Source organism: Rhynchophorus ferrugineus, unplaced genomic scaffold, assembly GCF_030347505.1.
Source record: "Rhynchophorus ferrugineus isolate W39M unplaced genomic scaffold, kcgeb_rfMv2 rfM6, whole genome shotgun sequence".
Lineage (NCBI taxonomy): Eukaryota > Metazoa > Arthropoda > Insecta > Coleoptera > Curculionidae > Rhynchophorus > Rhynchophorus ferrugineus.
Window position 1 is genome coordinate 16569598 of NW_027472585.1, and position 18660 is coordinate 16588257.

General features: G+C 34.4%; 2 protein-coding genes across 2 annotated transcripts; both read right to left on the reverse strand.

Annotated features, from left to right (window-relative positions):
• Positions 1 to 497: 497 nt before the first annotated feature.
• On the reverse strand, positions 498 to 2334 carry LOC143198198 (WD repeat-containing protein 13). Its single transcript, XM_076407308.1, has 7 exons — positions 2154 to 2334; positions 1947 to 2098; positions 1584 to 1890; positions 1237 to 1533; positions 985 to 1171; positions 812 to 930; positions 498 to 764 (listed from the first exon to the last, which is right to left on the reverse strand). The coding sequence occupies exons 1-7, from the start codon at positions 2233 to 2235 to the stop codon at positions 571 to 573; spliced, it is 1338 nt and encodes a 445-aa protein (XP_076263423.1). The 5' UTR covers positions 2236 to 2334; the 3' UTR covers positions 498 to 570.
• A 9232-nt stretch (positions 2335 to 11566) lies between these two features.
• On the reverse strand, positions 11567 to 18375 carry LOC143198204 (carboxypeptidase B). The gene is made up of 8 exons (XM_076407313.1): positions 18217 to 18375; positions 17932 to 18153; positions 17797 to 17872; positions 17641 to 17741; positions 13227 to 13434; positions 12068 to 12324; positions 11797 to 12008; positions 11567 to 11733 (listed from the first exon to the last, which is right to left on the reverse strand). Exons 1-8 carry the CDS (start codon positions 18276 to 18278, stop codon positions 11624 to 11626), a joined length of 1248 nt encoding a protein of 415 aa, XP_076263428.1. The 5' UTR covers positions 18279 to 18375; the 3' UTR covers positions 11567 to 11623.
• Between the last annotated feature and the right edge of the window lie 285 nt (positions 18376 to 18660).

Sequence of the window (18660 nt, forward strand, 5' to 3'; positions counted from 1 at the left end):
CACTATGATAAAAATGTTCAGATAGACATTAAGGTTGCAGTTCGTTTCTGACTGACATAAAAATAATAAAGGACTTGTAACTATGTAAAACCATATAATTATATTGGTACATGACATTTACTAGTAGGAAATAAATATATACATTAAATGTAAAAAATAAATGTATCTCATTCCCCTTTCTTATATTTCATTCCCCTTTCTTATATTTCATGACTTTTTCGAACCACATACCTTTATCTCTTCAGTCTCACGTGACTAATAGACAATCTCTCATGCAACAAATTAAATTTGACAACCCGCTCTCTGGTTATGCCTGAACGAAACAGCCCTTGCTCAAAAACTACTCGTTACACCATTATTTTTCTAGGAATTTTTTGCAGATGCAGTTTTATCAAATTAAATATTACGATTTGGGTATAAGAATAAGATGATAAACCTTGTTATATTAAAAGTGTTTTATCTAAACTACTGAATCAGGATTGAATTGAAACATCATCTTTATGGTCACCACGTCGTGAAATCATTATATTATCACCAAAAGGTATATCAAAAATATATTAACATAAGCCATTATTGCACCACGTTTCCTCTTTTCCAAATGATGACTAGTCCATCTAAATCACTGGTAGCCAACAGAGATTCATCGTAGTTAAAGCTGACGCTTAGCACTGTTCTTGCGTGACCCTGCAATGTGTTTACGATGGCTTTGGGCCCGGTCTTCTCTACATCGATGAAATAAACGCTTCCATCTTCACTGCCCGATACTAAAATAACCAATGTATCATTGATAAACAATAATGTTAGTACTTACCAACACAAGCCCCTTCTCTGAATGACATAATAGGACAAAATGTTGATTTAATCATGTGTTTTGTGTGTCTATTTTTGAACACTCGTCGGCAACGGACTCCACCCTGATTATCATTTACACTAGGACAGCAGACCCTTTACATTTTTAACACAATATAATATTAAAATACTTACAGTAGAAGAGTCACAGTGTTGTTTGTTGCATTAACTAGCAACGTTGGATCTCTGGCTTCTCTGCTTACCCAAGTTCTATAACTTAGATTGGTAACACAACAATTGGAATCATATGAGAATCGCCTGAGTATACACAAGGCACCATTTAATTCACAAGAAATAGAAACAATTTCCCCTTTACTATTGCCTGAAGATCATTCAAATAAAGATTACATAACACCATTGAACAATAAAATCTATATATATATTTACCTGCCCACAAAATCTTTCCATCATTATCTGATGTGATGCAGAGCACATTTCCACCAACTTTACACATGTTTTTCAGGAATAAACCAGTGGAAACATTGACAACCCTTAACTCACCTCTGCAATTACCAGTTAATATTAAGTTATTGTTGCTGGTCTGGAACATACAGCATAATATTTGTGAATTGTTTGGCTCTTTTAATGTTCTCAAGCAACTGAAATCATTAGTTTTCCAGAGCCTAATTGTCGCATCCAGAGAAACACTTGCAATCAGATCATTGTTAATTGACCAATCAAATGCTAGAAATATAAAAATTTAACAAAAGATTTATTAAAAAATAAAAATTTACCAGTCACCAGTTTTTTATGTCCTTTAAGAATAGCCAGTACAGCTGGGGGTTCACTTATGACGTCACAAATCGACAAGTTGCAATCTCCAGAGCTGCAACATAATTTTGTACGGTCATTATTAGCAAACTTAACCATAGTAACAGCTTTGGCATGCTGGTCGAAAATATGATGAACACCACTAAAAGCATAATTCTCTGCAATACTATTTCCGCCAACAATAGCTTTGGATGCAACTGCCTGTTTTGTTGGTATAACTGTAGTTGATGACTGATTGACTGGGGTTTGATTTTCAGTCAAAATACTTGTCTATAAAGTTAAAATATATATAAGAATTAACAACATTATGAAAATATAATCCTTACTTTACTTAAACTTCTTGATTCAGAGTCAATTTTCGCATTTCCATAATGCTTTTGTAGAAGCATTGACCTTAATTTAGTATACTGCTTCCACTGATCTAAATTTCTCTTAGTTTCGCGTAATAATTGACTTCTTCGTCTTATATATTGTGTTCCTTAAATATTTTACTACATATACACTGCATAGTATAAGGAAAAATCAATACTTACTAATACTAGGATTCTCTGGCGCTCTCAGTGCATTATAACGTGCATCCAGAGCAAATACTTGCTGTTGCAACGCGGTAGTCATGGTTTATATTAAAATGGTTCGCGCTAAAATAAGTAACCGTGCATAAACACAACTGAACTTTTTCGCATTTGTTTGTTTACTTTTGAATGGTAATTTTTGACACTCCCCTCTCTTTTTCTTCTTTATGATGTGGAATAAAATAGTCATTACGTTACAATACGTTTAAATAGTTAACTTATACAATCATATGACCTATTTCGTTTCATACTCTCATTTTAATTGGTATTACTAATAAGTTTTACTATTTAATGTTTAGTTATATATGATATAGAAATATTAATCGAAATAAAAAAGAAGAGCTTTGGTTCAATTTTCCGACACTAGAGGTATTTACAATCTCAAAGCCCCTGTATTTAAAAAGGACAAATGGGATGGGATGCTAGAAACGTTTAGGAGCATATATCTCTGTATTTATATATATTTATAATTCAAAGTTACACAGCGAAACCAAAGATACCATTGAATCTATTATGTGGTTTAATTATTATATTAAGTTTAGTTATAATTAAAAGACACTAATATTAGTTTAATTTAAAGTGAGAATAGTTTTTGCAAGGTAACATTAGGAGGTGATTTTCTGTAAATTAATACAAAACATGGTATGGTTTAATCGATTTGGGTGAACGAGGTGGATCAAAGGCGGTACAGAAATTAATCAGCATAGTAGTAAATGGAAGAATAGCTTTATTTACATATATACGATCGAGAGTGGATCGGTGACGCTTTAGACGGGATGAGCTGGCGCGTAAAAGTCCCATTCAGCGTTGGAACAGATTTTACCTGGCCTGCCGTGTGCTGGTGGCTTTCCCCAAGTTCAAACAGGGGAGTAAAAGGGTCCAGTCGACGTCCCCATACAATGCGGCGCCCGAAGGGTTCTCGACTAATTGTTGAATAATGTAGAGGGCGATGGCGGGATGTCTCCCATTCTCCCGCGTAGATAGCTGCGTCGACGAATATGGGACTGAGCTCGGGATGGGGATCGAAACTCTGCAAAAATAATGCTATTGGGGATTCGGTTACGTCGCTGTGTCAATTAGAATGACAGACTAACCTGTGGGACCTTTGTATTAAATATTGCTCGTCATCATTATATTATATTGTTAGAACGTGATTTAAATAATCAATTCGATTATGTGACATATATGATACCTGCAGTTTTGTTTCTAACCCATAAATGTTTTAGAAGATGATTGTTTTTGATTATGCTCTTAATAGTATCCTTATTTAAGCATCTCTTCATTCAGGACAGTACCATTTTCAATTAAATTATTCGCAATTTATTAACTCTATATCGTAGTTTAAGGTAGTCAATGAAGATTATTCCATGCACATCCCAAAATATAGACGCCATAACCTTGTTAGCCGACTGTTGCGTTTTCCCATGCTTTGGAGCGGGTTCATCGTGTGCATTCCACTCGGATGACCATCGATTGGACTTCGGAGTGAAATGATGGAGCCATGTTTCATCCATTGTCACATATCGACGCAAAAACTCGGGTTTATTACGCTTGATCATCTTCAAACACTGCTCCGAATCATCAACTCGTCGTTGTTTTTGGTCAAAAGTGAGCTCGCGCGGCACCCACTTTGCACAGAGCTTTCTCATACCCAAATATTCGTGAATAATATGATGTGCATGTTCATTTGATATCTTTAGAGTATCTGCTATTTCATTCAATTTCAATTTACGGTTATTCAAAATCATTTTGTGGATTTTTTAATGTTTTCGTCGGTAACAACCTCTTTTGGGCGTCCACTGCGTTCACTGTCTTCGGTGCTCATTTTACGACGTTTAAATATAGCATATGCATGCCAATCCTTGATGGTTGATTTTCCTGAGGCAGTGTCCGGAAAATCAGCATCAAGCCAAGGTATTGCTTCAACTATATTTTTTCCCTTCAAAGAGCAATATTTTATGAACACGAAATTCCTTTTTATCCATTTTTTCACAATAACAAAAGTTGCTTCACTCAAAATGCTATAATTCACAAACTAGTGTTTCGGCAACTGTCAAATTTATACATACATCTTTTGAGCATTAGGGCTAACTAAAAAACATATGGATTTAGTTCTAGTAGCGCCATCTGTATATCAGGCCGGGGACTTTTCAATTGACCTGTTATATATATTTTAAAGTCTCTTTTACCAACTAGGGGTTTATCTGGACTGGGCCTAAAGTTTAACATGGGCTCCGAACCAGGGTCTTCGGCATTAAGCCTACCGACTGGCGAGTGACCAACTTAGAAATCATCCCAGAAGACATCCGGTCTTACCTAGCCTAGTTACTGGCGTGGCTGGGATTATTTTCCTTGTCGGATTTTACACTCTTGCCTAAAACAATCACAAATTTTAAACAATCACGTAGGATTCTATCTCTCGATTGCTTGTAAATGTCAACGTCGCAAAATCAGGCGGAAACCACCGAAGTTTACCGAATACTGGTTAGGATTTTCGGGAATATCCATTACTTTAAAAACATAGAGATTTGACACTAATGTATTTGTCAATGTCAAACATGATAGTTTATGAGGTTACAACGAAATAGATGTCATAAATAAAATGAAAAACATTTTAATTTAGTTTGGTTATCTTTGATCTTTGACATTTGAGGTTTCTATTGTTTACAACTCCGTATTTCATTGTGAAATAAATGTAAAGACATTTTGTCCTTTTTGACAAACAATTCATCACATGCGATTACACATTTATTATTAATAATTTTGGGCATTAAAATTAATATTAAAATACAATCCAAAATAAAATCAAAATTGTATCGATAGATATTTATGTTGATCAAACTTAACATGGCTTTCTTTGCTAAATTAAAATGATATAAATAAAAGCTTTTAAGTGAGCTATTGAAAACATTAAAGAAAATGAACGTTACAAAATAAAGTTGATGTCAAATATAGTAAGTTTCAGTATCGAAAAATTGCATCAATATATACAATTACAGTCTATCCATAATTGCTGTAAACATACGTCATCAATGTGTTTAATGTATTGCCAGTCGCAATTTATAAATTCGTTTTAGAATCAGACAATATTTTCCTTCTCATTTTATTCTAGTTGTCTGATTCGTAACGTAAACGAACCACCTTGTCAAAGTAGTTCGGTTGTCAAACGTATGCAAAATTCATTAAAACAATAGTGATAGAAGGTTATAAACTGGAAAATGTCTTAACGCTTTGTTGGTTCTGATACATTTTAAGTCGTTGCTTATTATTACTCTGAATAAAAATGCGGATGCCACGGATTGCCTCTCTAATGAGTTCTTCGAACAGGAACGAGATAGTGGAGGGCCCCCTCTTGCCATAAAATTCTTTAGAGAGGTAAGCATTTTTACTGTTAAATATTAATTTGCTGCGGTTTTTAGTGAGAATATATTTTAGCGTGTTGCAGCTGCATTGAATATTAGTATGGACACGGTCACCGATATATCTTAAAAAATGAAAAACAATCTTGGATTCACTGAAAAGAAACCGTTCTCATATAAAGAGGGTCACGAATCAAGATCAGCTTGATAGCACCATCAGAGATCAAATATAAATGAAATGTATAAAAACAGTGAGTAGTGTTTTCAATATAATCATAATTTAATACAATTATTTCAGAAGGAAATGCCAGAAGTATGGAAGAATTCTAATGGAACTTTCAGAAATGCGTTTAAAGTTTTGATTTTAGATACCGCGTGAGTAACACCGCGAATTTTGAAGAATTCTCTTAAAGGCATATATTTAAAGGGAAAAATAAAAAATTAATTATTAATATATTTAAAGCTTTGAAAAAAAAATGTAAAAAAGACAATTTTAGACTAGATTACCTAGACTAGAATACCCCCTACGCATATTTTAATTATATTCTAACGTATAATATTATATTTTAGGTAGAAAAGAACTAGGTACTTTTTCTTTAAAATGTGTAAACTCTTAAATTTTATATTACCGTAAAGGCTATACCTGGAAATGCGGACCATTATAATACGACCGTTTCTATTTAGAGTCAGTTGGGACCGACGTTCCATTGTACGGTTAAGACCGATTTCTTTTTGAAGGAACTGCTTTCTACTTGTCAAGTTTATTATTTTATTTTTATCATTAGGTCCATTGTTACTCTTCCAAGGAATAAGTGTACGCAGTTTGAACGTAATCCTCAACATAAACTAATCCCAACATCTTTCTTTCATAAACCACAAACCGAACAATGACAATGACATTATGATGCCACCTGTCGATCGAAAATGATCGATCTCGAAACTAATGTTACATATTATATCTATCGATGAAAATGTGCAGTATCAGTGCAAACAACTGTTAAATTCGATGGATTTGACATTTCTCTATATAAAATAACGGTTTTCTATTTGATATTAGTAAGTTATTCAGTTTTTCTATATGACTAGGACTAAAAAAATATAAATGTGCGAAAATAAGATGTTGAGATACTTGATTCGCGTTTTTAGCGATGTATAATGATATTAGGGGCACTGACACCATCGATAGATGATAGAATGTCTAATTATAACACAAAATTATTAAAATAATGTATAAATAAGATCTGCACCCATACACACCGTCCCATAGAGTACATATACAGGTTTTATTTAAACAGGCGAAACCGAGGAATTGTTTTACGTGGTTTAACCAATGCTGGCTCTGAGACGACTTTTCTTATTGGTTCATTTGAATTGGCCTACCAAGGCATTTGATTGGCTCATTTCTATAACGCCATTGCTTGTTTCAGTTTGTTTACGACGCCTTGTTTGTGTGTCAGAAAATACAATCAGTCTTTTTGAGTCTTAAATATAATCACTACTATTTGATTGTAATGTATCTTCATCTTCAAAAGTGTTGTGTATCCAGTGTATGTGCGGAAATAAAAAACCGGACGTAGTTTTCCTTGGAGGAAACAACTCAAGTTAGCGAGATTAATTATCTAGTTATAATTAATACTTTGGCTTAGGACTTCTTAACTGAGTTAACCTTTTCAACAAGGATGTTAATAAAATACATTAATACAAAATAATATAATACAGTTTGTAGACCAACAAGATGAGATTGATTTTATAGACATGAGATATTATGCCTGTTTTATTATATTGTTAATAATAGATGCTTAAGCTGTCTTTTTAACTCCTCGATTTTACCATAATAAGAGCTCAACAATAATTTTGGTATATATCATACATTTTAATTTTGTGTTGCAAAGTATTACTTTTTGGTATGTTTTCTCCTTTTTAACGTATATCATACGATTGAACTGTTTTAATTATCCGTTCCATAGTTTTCACAATAACATTGTAAAAATAATTATATCTTGTCTCAATATATTTTTGCGTTGAACAAATAAGTAAAATATTAACAGACACACTTTCACCTGTGTTGCTCTGCTTTCAATAAGAGGGAACAAAAAGATAGAAACTTCAGTACATCTTATTTGAATTGATAGCACTAAAGAAATATGAAAAAGGGAAAAAGATCTATAGACAATTTTGATTATATTAGCCACGAGATATGTTATGTTTTCAATTAGATTGCAGCCATTTGTACAATATTTGTATTTATTAGAACCTTACATTTAATTTAATTGGTCAGTAGAATGTGACGTCAGAGGTTAGTCACGTGATGCGTATGAAATCGTCGACCAATGAAATATTCAGGTGTCTGTAATGGTAATTTAAACTAACCAATGAAATTCAGCGAAAATTCAGCAGACGTTCTCAGCGCCTTTCTCCTGAGACCACGCAAAACAATTTTGAAATTATCTGTATAAAGTTAACACTCTATATTACTCTATGTGCCGTCCAGTGCGACCAAAAGAACTACGGCACGCGCAGTTTTGGAATGTTTTCGGGCGCATTTAACATTTCATTATTTCAAACGTCAATTTTCCTTGGAAATCGATCTGTTTTTGCAGAATTAACTTTTATTTCGGATAAAGTAAATACGTAGCATTGTCATAAAGTGGTTTTTCAAAAATAGCCATCTAGCGTATTCACAAATACAGTCACCGAAATGTTTATAAAAATAAATTTCTTCCGTAGTATAATGCTATCGCTACCTTAGTACTACGCAGCAAAAGTCCTCAATTTCTTTATTCATCAAGACGTAAATCGCCGTTCTGAAGTTCAAGTCTTTGACGAACTAGACTCTGACCATCGTCCGGTCCTTCTTAAACTCGGGAAATGCGCCACCATTCAAGTCACACTCACAAGATTTGAGAAAAAGACGGAATGGAAGAACTACCAATCTCTTCTCCTGGACTTCGATCCAATTCCGAAAATTGACACTTCAGAACAGCTCGAGGAATCTGTACTCAAGCTAACATGTGATATTCAGTCTGCTCACGAATCTGCCACAGTTTAAATTTCATCCACAACCCCAATCGCGAGGAAACAACCTTTCCGCTTATATTAAACGTGAAATTTGCATCAAAAATTGCTAAAGATTAGCTTGATTCATCCTCAATGCTGCAGACAAAGGGAGCATGGGGGTCAGGGAGGCCGTCTTGACCTTGCGAGCGATGAAATGGAGCTCAGTTCTCGCGGGCCAAAGACTGGATGGTCTTCATTTTTCCTGGCGTGTCTCCAGATGTCTCGAAATTTTGCAGTAACTGACCAAGAAAATGTCGAGCTCTTCGCAGATACCTACGAGGCCCAGATGCCTCCCTTTCGTAGAAAACACCAAACCTGAAAACAACGGCCATCAACGAATCTAGCTCCATCAAAAGACCAGTCACCCCAGCCTTTCTTCTCAACCATTTCGTGTCTCCAATATCTCTACAGACTATGATTGACAAACTTCAAACCAAAAATCTCCGGGTTTCGACGGAATATCGATTACCCAATTGAAAAAGCTCGCACATAAGCAGCTCGCGGAACTGGCAAACATTATTAACACCATCATGAGACTGCAATATTTCCCGGCATCTTGGAAATACGCGCATATAGCGGTATAGATATTTCCAAGAAAGGAGCAAAATCATCTCCATCTGACTACTGGCCCATCAGCCTTCTCAGTGCCATTTCGAAGATTGCAGAGGGCTATACTGTACGCTCTCAACTCTTTCACAAAGGAAAACAACATCATTTCTGATAAACAACTCAGTTTTCGCGCTCACCACTGTATCCTCTTGACCAACATAAAAAACTGGAGCAGTCCTTCTAGATCTAACCAAAGCCTTCGACAATGTCTGGCACAATGGTTTGATCGCAAAATGCGTACGGTTAGACCTTCCAGAAGATCTAACCGCTCTCATCAAGTCCTATTTATCCGACAGATCTTTCCAGGTCAAGATCAGAAAAACACTTTCCAGTCGAAAACAACTGGCTGCAACCTTATTTAATTTCTTTATTTCATATTTGCCGAGAAAAGAGTACATTGAGTCGCATTTTACGCTGACAACACTGCTTTCTTCACGGCCTCCAGGTTCGACAATTCAATAATGTTTATAGAAGCAGCTCGATAATGTGGTTAAGTGGTTCAAATTCTGGAGGTTGCAAATCAAACCCCAGGCCCATTTTCCATAAGAAGCGTTACGCACTGCGCGTCTCGCAACTTAAGATCGACACTACAACAATTCCATGGCTGGATAACGTCACGTACCTAGGTCTCCACTTCGATCGACGGTTCGGTTGGCATTCCCATATCCAGAAAGCAATCCAGAAAGGTTCGGGCATAACAAACCTGCTATCTTCTTTGATATGCCCTTCTAGTAGACTTCTCATCTCCATCAAATGCTTATTTTACAAGATGTTAATTCGGTCCGTACTTCTCTATGGATCTAATGTCTACTTCAAGTTTGTTACACCCAACTAGGTTAAACGGCTTCAAATTTTCCAATATAAGCTCCTCAAGAGAATCTTAAAAGCTCCATGGTTCGTCAGAAATAATCAAATTCATAGGGAAACTGACACTCCAGAAATCAAGCATTTCATATCTCAATCATTCCACAAACAACAACACAGCTCAAGTTCTTCTGAAAACGCACTTGTTCGCGAGCTGACCGACATGCTGGGAGCTTAGCACCGCGTCACCGCTAACCTCCCCCTTTTCCAGGCTGAAACGACTTCATCCGTCGTTGTAGTCATAACTTTTGCCCCCATACGATAGTATCCAGTCGTGTGCTAACTTAAGATCAATAGAATCGGCGCGTCCTCGTGCCCAATAACGGGTGCCCGATCAGCGGATGCCATATCCCTAAATTTAATGCAGTAGCAGTAGTGTGTTGGTAAGCCCAGAGGCTGTCCCACATAACCCGGTTCAACTTGTCACTCCAGGGCAAGTCTCCGCGACCAGGTATGCGTCATGCATTCTACCGCCTAGTTTTAGGCCAGAACAAAAAATCGATATGGGGACATTTAGATAAGAGAATGGGGAGCAGATTTCTATATGTAACATTATTGAAGCATTTAGTTCATGTTTTCGTACAAAAATGGGACAACATTTCATTGGAAATTATTCAGGCACTCTATGAATCTATTCTGAGAAGGATTGCAGGTGTTAAAAGCAAATGATAGCTTAACACCTTCACATTCTCTGTATCTCCTTACATGACAATGCTCGGCAACATGTTGTAAAAGTTGTGGACAATATACTGTTTTCAAATAACTTGGAGACTAATTTTTACCAACCAGAGATTTTATATGGACTGGACCTACTGTTTAACGTGAATTACGATCCACGGGACTCAGTCATTAAGCCTACCGACTGGCGAGTGACCAACTTGGAGATCATCCCCGATGATTTCCGGTCTTACCCAGCTTGGTTAGAATGGGAAGTTATTTACCATTTGTTCAAATCGATATATGATCGCTTGAATAGCACACGGTTTGTTGATGATTGAATCGTTATCAAAGCATTTTGACCTACCCTTTTACCTGAAGATGGGAAACAGTTATCGAAAATACTTGGATTTGTATATATTGTATCAATTTCTTTAAGCTTTTTAAAATAAAAATTGATTAAAATATGCACCGGAACATATGTGAGATATCACTAATAAAACAACTAAAATGTTCTGCTGCAAAGTTCTTTTGAAGGTTAAAAAATAAACGTTCCTAAAATTGTTCCTTTGAAAAATAATAATTAAAACAAACCGAACGTGTATTTCATTTCCTTTAGATTCTTATGTATTGTGTATCGTATTTCGAAAACTGTAGTATCAAAATCTGAAGAAGATATTTCTTAAAAATATGATAATTTCAATTTTCCGCTAGATCCGTTAAAAATGGAACAAAACAAAGATGATAATGAAAATTAATATTATTTAAAATTTTCTTGATTTATGACCCAAACTGTATATGATAGAGCAGGGTTGGAAATAATGTTGATTATGTTATAATTAAAAATATCATTTATTCAATAATATTAGTTTTTTCTTATCACTATTATACAACATATTTCCTTTCTATATAATCATGGAAGACTCTAATACCTTCGAAGGTTTCTTGGACCATTGGAAGGATACTTCTTTCTGGTGGGTTGAACCCAAATATACCTGCAAAACACAGTAGGTGGTGTTAACAACAATGTCGAGTTAGTATCGAGTGTCATTTGTTACCTCCGGCTGGTAATTCGATGGTGTAAGCTAAGCTAACTCCGGCAACACCCTTGACCCAATCGTCACTACCACCAGCAGCTTCGTAGAGTACATTGGTGGAACTACCGGTAACATATTGAGATCCAATCGTGCTGGCCCGTTCAATAGCCGCGGACGCTTGTTCTCCAAGCCATTGAAGCTCAGCTGCGTTTTCTGGTAAAGCGCTGGTGTAACTGAAGAGATTCATTTAATCTTCACCCGTTCGCTAGTCAAAAGAAAATTGATAGCTTACCCCCATGGGTACAACATCATGTTTCCGTAACTATGGAAGCTGAGGTACAGTTTGATGGTGTTGCGATTTTCGAGGATGTGGGCTGCGACTGCCGCCGTCTCTGGTTCGGAGAATGCCACCGGTCCAGCAAAGACGTCCGAGCATGGTGCTGAGCTGGCACCAGCGTACATCCAGTAATAGTCGAAATTGCGGTTGGGGTCAGCGCCGAAGCAAGTAGAACCGGCATTGGGTTGACGGGTCTTTCTCCATAGGCGGTTCTAAAAGAACAAATAATTACGTAAATAATTTTCAGACTTATTCTTTCCAGCCTCTTAAAAATAATTAATAAAAATAATAATAAATAATAAAAATAAAAATTAATAAAACATGTATTTTATTATGTTTAAACCTCACTAAATTTATTTATTAAGTGAAATTACAATTTTTGAAATAATTAATTTCAACTATAACATGCCAACTAGTGGAATTGTATTTAAAATGTGATTTAAGATTGATAAAACATAACAAATAATGAAATCAAGTTTTTAAGTAAGAACATGCATAATTTTTTACTTATACCTTTCTATTTTTTATATTCATTAAAAATGTTTTAATTTTTACAGTAAAGTTATTTTAAAAATGTTAATTTTATTTAAAACATGGACTGGCATACTTTAAATATAAAAAATAAATAACGGTTCGTAATTTCTTTTAATTATTAAATATATTTTACTAATACTAACACTAAGCTGCCATCTAACGGAGTTCTATTATAGTTGTATAAGCCTTGTACTCGATATTAATGGTATCTTGTATTTGATATATAAGCATATTAAACATGAAAATCGCTATCATATATATCTTAATTTTCTTTATTTGAAAAAAAAATTGTATCAAAAATTTATATTGATATTTAAAAATTCCATGTATTTGACAGACTTTTTGACAACACTTAAATCAATTTGACATATGAAGCTGTCATTGTCATAAAACTAAACAAGATCTCCATTTAATTTTAATTATAATTTGTTAAAAACGTATAATATATTCTTTATGAAATTAATTCATATCTTGAAATTATGATCAATTTCTTGGGGGTAATAACTTTCAGGCGGCATTATTACATATGTGTAGACGTCAAGACAAATCGAAATATGTAAATAAGTAATTTGTAACTTACCGAGGTTGTGGAGCGGGAGAATTCATAGCCGTCTGGATTCAAACTGGGAATTATATGCCAATTAACATTTTGGTAGAGTCTGACGTTGGCGGGATTTTCGAGCAGTTGGTTAATGATGTATAAGGCCGCTGGTGGCGCTATCCATTCTCTAGCGTGAATGCCGGCATCTACGAAGATGGTGGGGAGGTTGGGGTCTCCTGAGCCAATCCTGAAACGTTTATTTATTACATAACCTAGTTTTACTGTTTATTTAATGAAATGTTGGTATTTTATAACATTATATGAGGCTTTGTGGTTGAGTGAATATTAATTTCTGTGATTTTTATGTAATTGGTTTTATGTAAGCATAGTTTATTAAACATATATAATATGAAGATTTACGCTACTGGTGACTTAAAATACGACAAAAGTTGTTTTTGTTATTTGTTTTTGGTGCAATTTGTACTGCATAAATAAACTTTGCATTGATCAAAAAATGGCTAGTAAAACTGATAATATTTTGATTTCTTAAGAAAATATCGTCTCTCATTACTTATCGATAATAATAATACATTATACATTACATTATCTTAAATAAATAGGATGAAAGACAATTTGATTCTTGCTTCAATTCGAAGAAAATGGAAGTTGACGGACATCAGTTGACGTGCGAAGCAAAAATAAAACATGTTTCATCAATAAAGCACATGATTGTTAGTTCTAGTCCTTCAAAAGTTTCGATTAGCTTAACAAAATTATCAACAACGATAGCTGCAGTTAAACGGAGGGTTCTTGATAATGTTCTTCTAAAACTCTGTTGACAAAGTGATCTTTCAGCACAAAAACAACATTGCGAAGGAAATTTTGGAGACGTTTCAAAGACATTTCCCTATTCGAAAACCATTTGTTTATTAGTAGATGTGCATGAACTATATAAAATATTAGAATTGTTTGTCAAATTCAAGTCAGTCAAAGTAATTCTAGAAGAAATCGTAAATTTCATGTTAAAGCTTCTGGATACTTTTTGCTTACTTTATACATGCGATATACCATAAATAATATATTACGATGGCTACATTTGTTCAAGATGCTGCAATTCTTGCTACAGAAGACAATAGAGAAGAAGCCGCACGAAAATTACAACAATTAATAAGTGACAATATAAATAATTGGACGTAAACTTGCAAAATAAAAATTCACATATAATCAGATTGCACAAACATCAATAACAACAATAATATCGTTTTATACAGCAACAACGAGATGCAAAACTGGATGATCTTAATAAAGAAGAAAAGGAAATAACTGGAGTAAATACTGGAAATAAATATTAAAAATAATAAGAAAATCACAATTATCAGTATATAATAAATTGCTATTATTGCTAAGTATTGAAACCTACATGGACATATGGAATTCAGTTATGGGGATATTCCTTAAAAATTAATTTAAATATAATATACGTTTTTCAGAAAAAGTTCTAAAAAATATTCTAGGTGCACCCAGATACTACAGGACTGACTACTTACACCGGGATCTTCAGATACCGATTGTTACTCAGGAAATTAAAGCAGAATCACAAGCAGACATGAAGAGAGGCAAGTATTACATCTCTTGGATAATACTAGAACAGGACACAGACTCAAAAGAATCAAATTATTTGATTTTGTGTATTATAGTATAGTGAGGTGCCTTTAATAGAAAAACAGCAGTGTTAGCACATAAACATTATTAGAGCTTTGATTAGAGCCTACATAGATTTAAGTTATTGTAGTTCTTCAGACAAATTGGAGGTTAGTCGGCAACTAGTAGTAACAATGTAATAAATACATTTAAATGTCATGCAGAGGAATTCAAAATCATTGAATTTAATAGTTAGGTTATGTTTAGGTTCCTTAACAATTGTTTATAATAACATTTCATCTTTTCATCAATGGATATCAAAATACATATAGGCACCTAATGCCGTTGAGGAAAATATTGTAGGTTAAAAGTTGGACATGCGGGTTTAATTTTTGAGTCAATCAAACATCAATCAAAATTTTAGAAAGTTATGGTGATGAGCATCGGTTTCAAAAGGATTTAAATGTGATGCTATTGATGTTAATAACAAAGAGGTGCCAACAAGTTTACAAACACTTTACAACAAAGAAAAAACAAGTTTAAAGACAATTAATTAGAATGTGTCTTGGACCAAAGTATAGCTCGAAATCTCAAAGAATTCTCGGATCACTTAGCAGTTGATTGTTCAATTGTCTCCAGATATTGATATGCCATAGAAGATAAGAAAATAACTGCCGTACGAATTGACTATTGAAATGCAGTTTTGAGCCTTTCTAACCTTGTAGATTTATTTCATGCCAGTCAAAAAGAAGAGTTTTAAGTGGCGTGATTGTGATGAATAATGGTACTAACATCACTCCATTGATACACCTATGTCACTAAAAGACAGGAAACAGTTTTAGAAAATTATTACAAATATTTTGATTACCATATATTATAGCTATATATCTAGAAAAAACTTTCAAACTAAACGAAACTAATATTGAATATAATTTGCCGGACACAGAAGCTGACAATTCGATGATTGAATTAGTCACGCCGAAAGAGTTAACCAAAATTATTAAAACTGACATTAACCCCAACCCCAGGAAATCACCAGGCTACGATTTAATAATGGGAGAATTACTGCAAAAAATACAAAGAAAGGGGATTATAAAACTTATCAACTTAATCAATACAGAATTTAGATTAAAACATATCTCAGACATTTGGAAGATGGCGGAAATTATAATGATCCCAAAACCTGGGAAGTCAGCAAATGAAATAAAAGCATATAGACCTATATCACTGGTACCAGCAATATCTAAGGTTTTTGAAAAACTTCTGTTGAAAAGAATAAAATCGATCATAGATAGAAAAAACCTAATACCAACACACCAGTTTGGGTTTATTAACAAGTACTTAACAAGTCCACAGAATAACAGATGTTATTGAAAAAGCCTACGAAAGTAAAAAAGTATGCTACCAAAACAACACACCGAACTATTAAAATCATACATTACAACCAGAATGTTCAAAGTCAAACAGGAAGAAGCTTACTCTACAATAAAATAATCTAAAGCAGCTGTACCACAAGGAAGTATACTGGGACCAATGTTTTCTTTATCTACTCTCTACTCTACACTTGTGATATACCACAAACGTAAAATATTACGATGGTTACATTTGCTGATGATACTGCGATTATAGCTGTCGGAGACAATAGTGAAGAAGCCTCACGAAAATTACAACAGGCAAGTGACAATATAAATAATTGGACACAAGCTTGGAAAATAAAAATTAATGAAAGTAAATCTGTACATGTGCAGTTCACCTATAAACAGACCGTACAAGCACCAATAACATTAAATAACACTATCATTCCATATAGCAACAACGCTAAATATCTCAAAGAATGAATCTCCATGCAAAACTTCGCTGGAAGGAACATATAAAGAAGAAAAGAAAAAAACTGGAATTGAAATATTGGAAAATGTACTGGCTAATTGGAAGAAAATCACAATTATTAGTACATAATAAATTGCTATTATATAAGCAAATATTAAAACATATATGGATATACGGAGTTCAATTATGGGGATGTTCTGCAAACAGTAACATAAATAAAATACAAATTTTTCAGAACAAAGTCCTGAGAAGTATTGCCGGTGCACCCTATAGGATTGATTACCTACACTGAGACCTTCAGATACCCACAGTCAGTCAAGAAATCAGGAAAATTGCAAGGGGGCATGAGGAAAGGCTCCATTCTCATACGAATACTCAAATATTGCAATTTTTGGATACCACCAGAACAGGGCACAGACTCAAAAGAATCAAACCATCTGATCTTGTGTAGTGTTGTGTAGTGAGGTACATATATTAAAAAATTCAGCAGTGACATGTATAAAAATTATTTCACCAGAGACTGAGATAGGGCTAATGGGTCCTTCTGGTTATATACGTAGATTTAAGTTATCATAAAGACAAATTGTAGGTTAGACGGAAACGATTAATAACAATATATTAATTAAATAATTTAAAAAAATATTATAAATGCCTAAAGTGAAAAAATGTTCTGAATATTGACCTAATAATATATAATCTAATTGTTCTATTGTACTTTCATAGTAAAATATCTACCAGATACTTTTTTGGCTTTAAATTATATTTCTCCTGAATATTTATTCTTTGACGTAATAAATAATTTGGACTGTGCTGAGGTTTAAAATATTTTAGACGTAAATAACATCGATATAATTTAGATAATGATTTTTTCCATAAATAAACTATCATTGAAAATTTTATCGGGCACTCGTAACTTTTGTGTACAGATGCGTCTGTCTGATTGTGTTTAAATGTCGAACTTTGTACTCAAGTGATGTTTACGTACTTAATTACTAGCAAATCTCTTCCCTCATAAGATTTTCCAATGGAGACGACTTTTACCACTTGGGGAAACCTCAATTCCAAGGTGCGTAAGTATGCATTCATCTGGGAATAAAGATGGTTAGTATTTTAGCTCAGTATTTCATTGTGTAACTCTTACGTCGGCGTGTGACTGGAAACTAGTGAAGAGAGAATCATCCCTGGGCGACGGCTCTTGTTTATCTTCTTCTAAAGCTCTGCAAAAACGATTTACAGGTTTTTAAAAATTCTATAATAGTAGATATGGAGTGATTACCTTTGGACGTCATCGATGGTAACGTTAAATTCCAAACCGGTGCCCGAGAAACCTCTGAGCATCGTCTCGAAGAATCCCTGTACTTCCGGGGCTACCATGATGTCACCGTAGTCGCCCAGACTTCGCGGGTGCTTCAGGAAGTCGAAATAGGTCTCATCGCTGAGTCCTCGCAAGAATTTAACGTGATCCTGAGTTTTGGGAGTGACTTTGTACACTTTGTATCTGCACAGTTCAAATACCGGTTTGATGTTTTCCTGTTTGACAATGTTTATGAGGTATATTTACCCGCTGAACTCGCTGTTAGCCCCCAGGGCTAGAAGAACCACCAGTACTAGCGCTTTCTCCATATTCCTTAACCGGGACGTTCAAACTGTGTTCGCTTCAAGTGGTTCACTTCATTTTTATAATGCTGTTTATCATGACGCGACGGATTACAACGATTTTCATTTTTGATCAATTGCTACTTTATTCAATAATGTTATTGAATAGATACGTGTGATGAATTGATTGATTTTATATCCCAGTTTAATGTTCCTGTCACATTCTTGCGATCGCCAGATTACCGATAGCGCGGTGATTTAATGAAATCAGTCGTAAGTCTGCTATCGGAGAGTTTTATCCCAAGGTTTGTTATAACATATTGCTTCTGTTTTCGAGTGGTGTTTAGATAACTTGAGATGACTGGAATTTTTGCTGAAGTGGGACTGGAGTGTAATCATAATAAATTGT

Excerpts from the sequence above, each read along its gene's own strand:
- LOC143198198 (XM_076407308.1), bottom strand. The coding sequence starts at position 2,235 with ATGACTACCGCGTTGCAACAGCAAGTATTTGCTCTGGATGCACGTTAT. Across the intron at positions 2,099-2,153 it reads GCCAGAGAATCCTAGTATTA|GAACACAATATATAAGACGA; the intron begins GTAAGTATTGAT and ends AAAATATTTAAG. Across the intron at positions 1,172-1,236 it reads TGGAAAGATTTTGTGGGCAG|GCAATAGTAAAGGGGAAATT; the intron begins GTAAATATATAT and ends AATGATCTTCAG.
- LOC143198204 (XM_076407313.1), bottom strand. The coding sequence starts at position 18,278 with ATGGAGAAAGCGCTAGTACTGGTGGTTCTTCTAGCCCTGGGGGCTAAC. Across the intron at positions 17,873-17,931 it reads ACCATCGATGACGTCCAAAG|AGCTTTAGAAGAAGATAAAC; the intron begins GTAATCACTCCA and ends TCGTTTTTGCAG. Across the intron at positions 13,435-17,640 it reads AGAGATTTGCTAGTAATTAA|GATTGGCTCAGGAGACCCCA; the intron begins GTACGTAAACAT and ends TAAACGTTTCAG.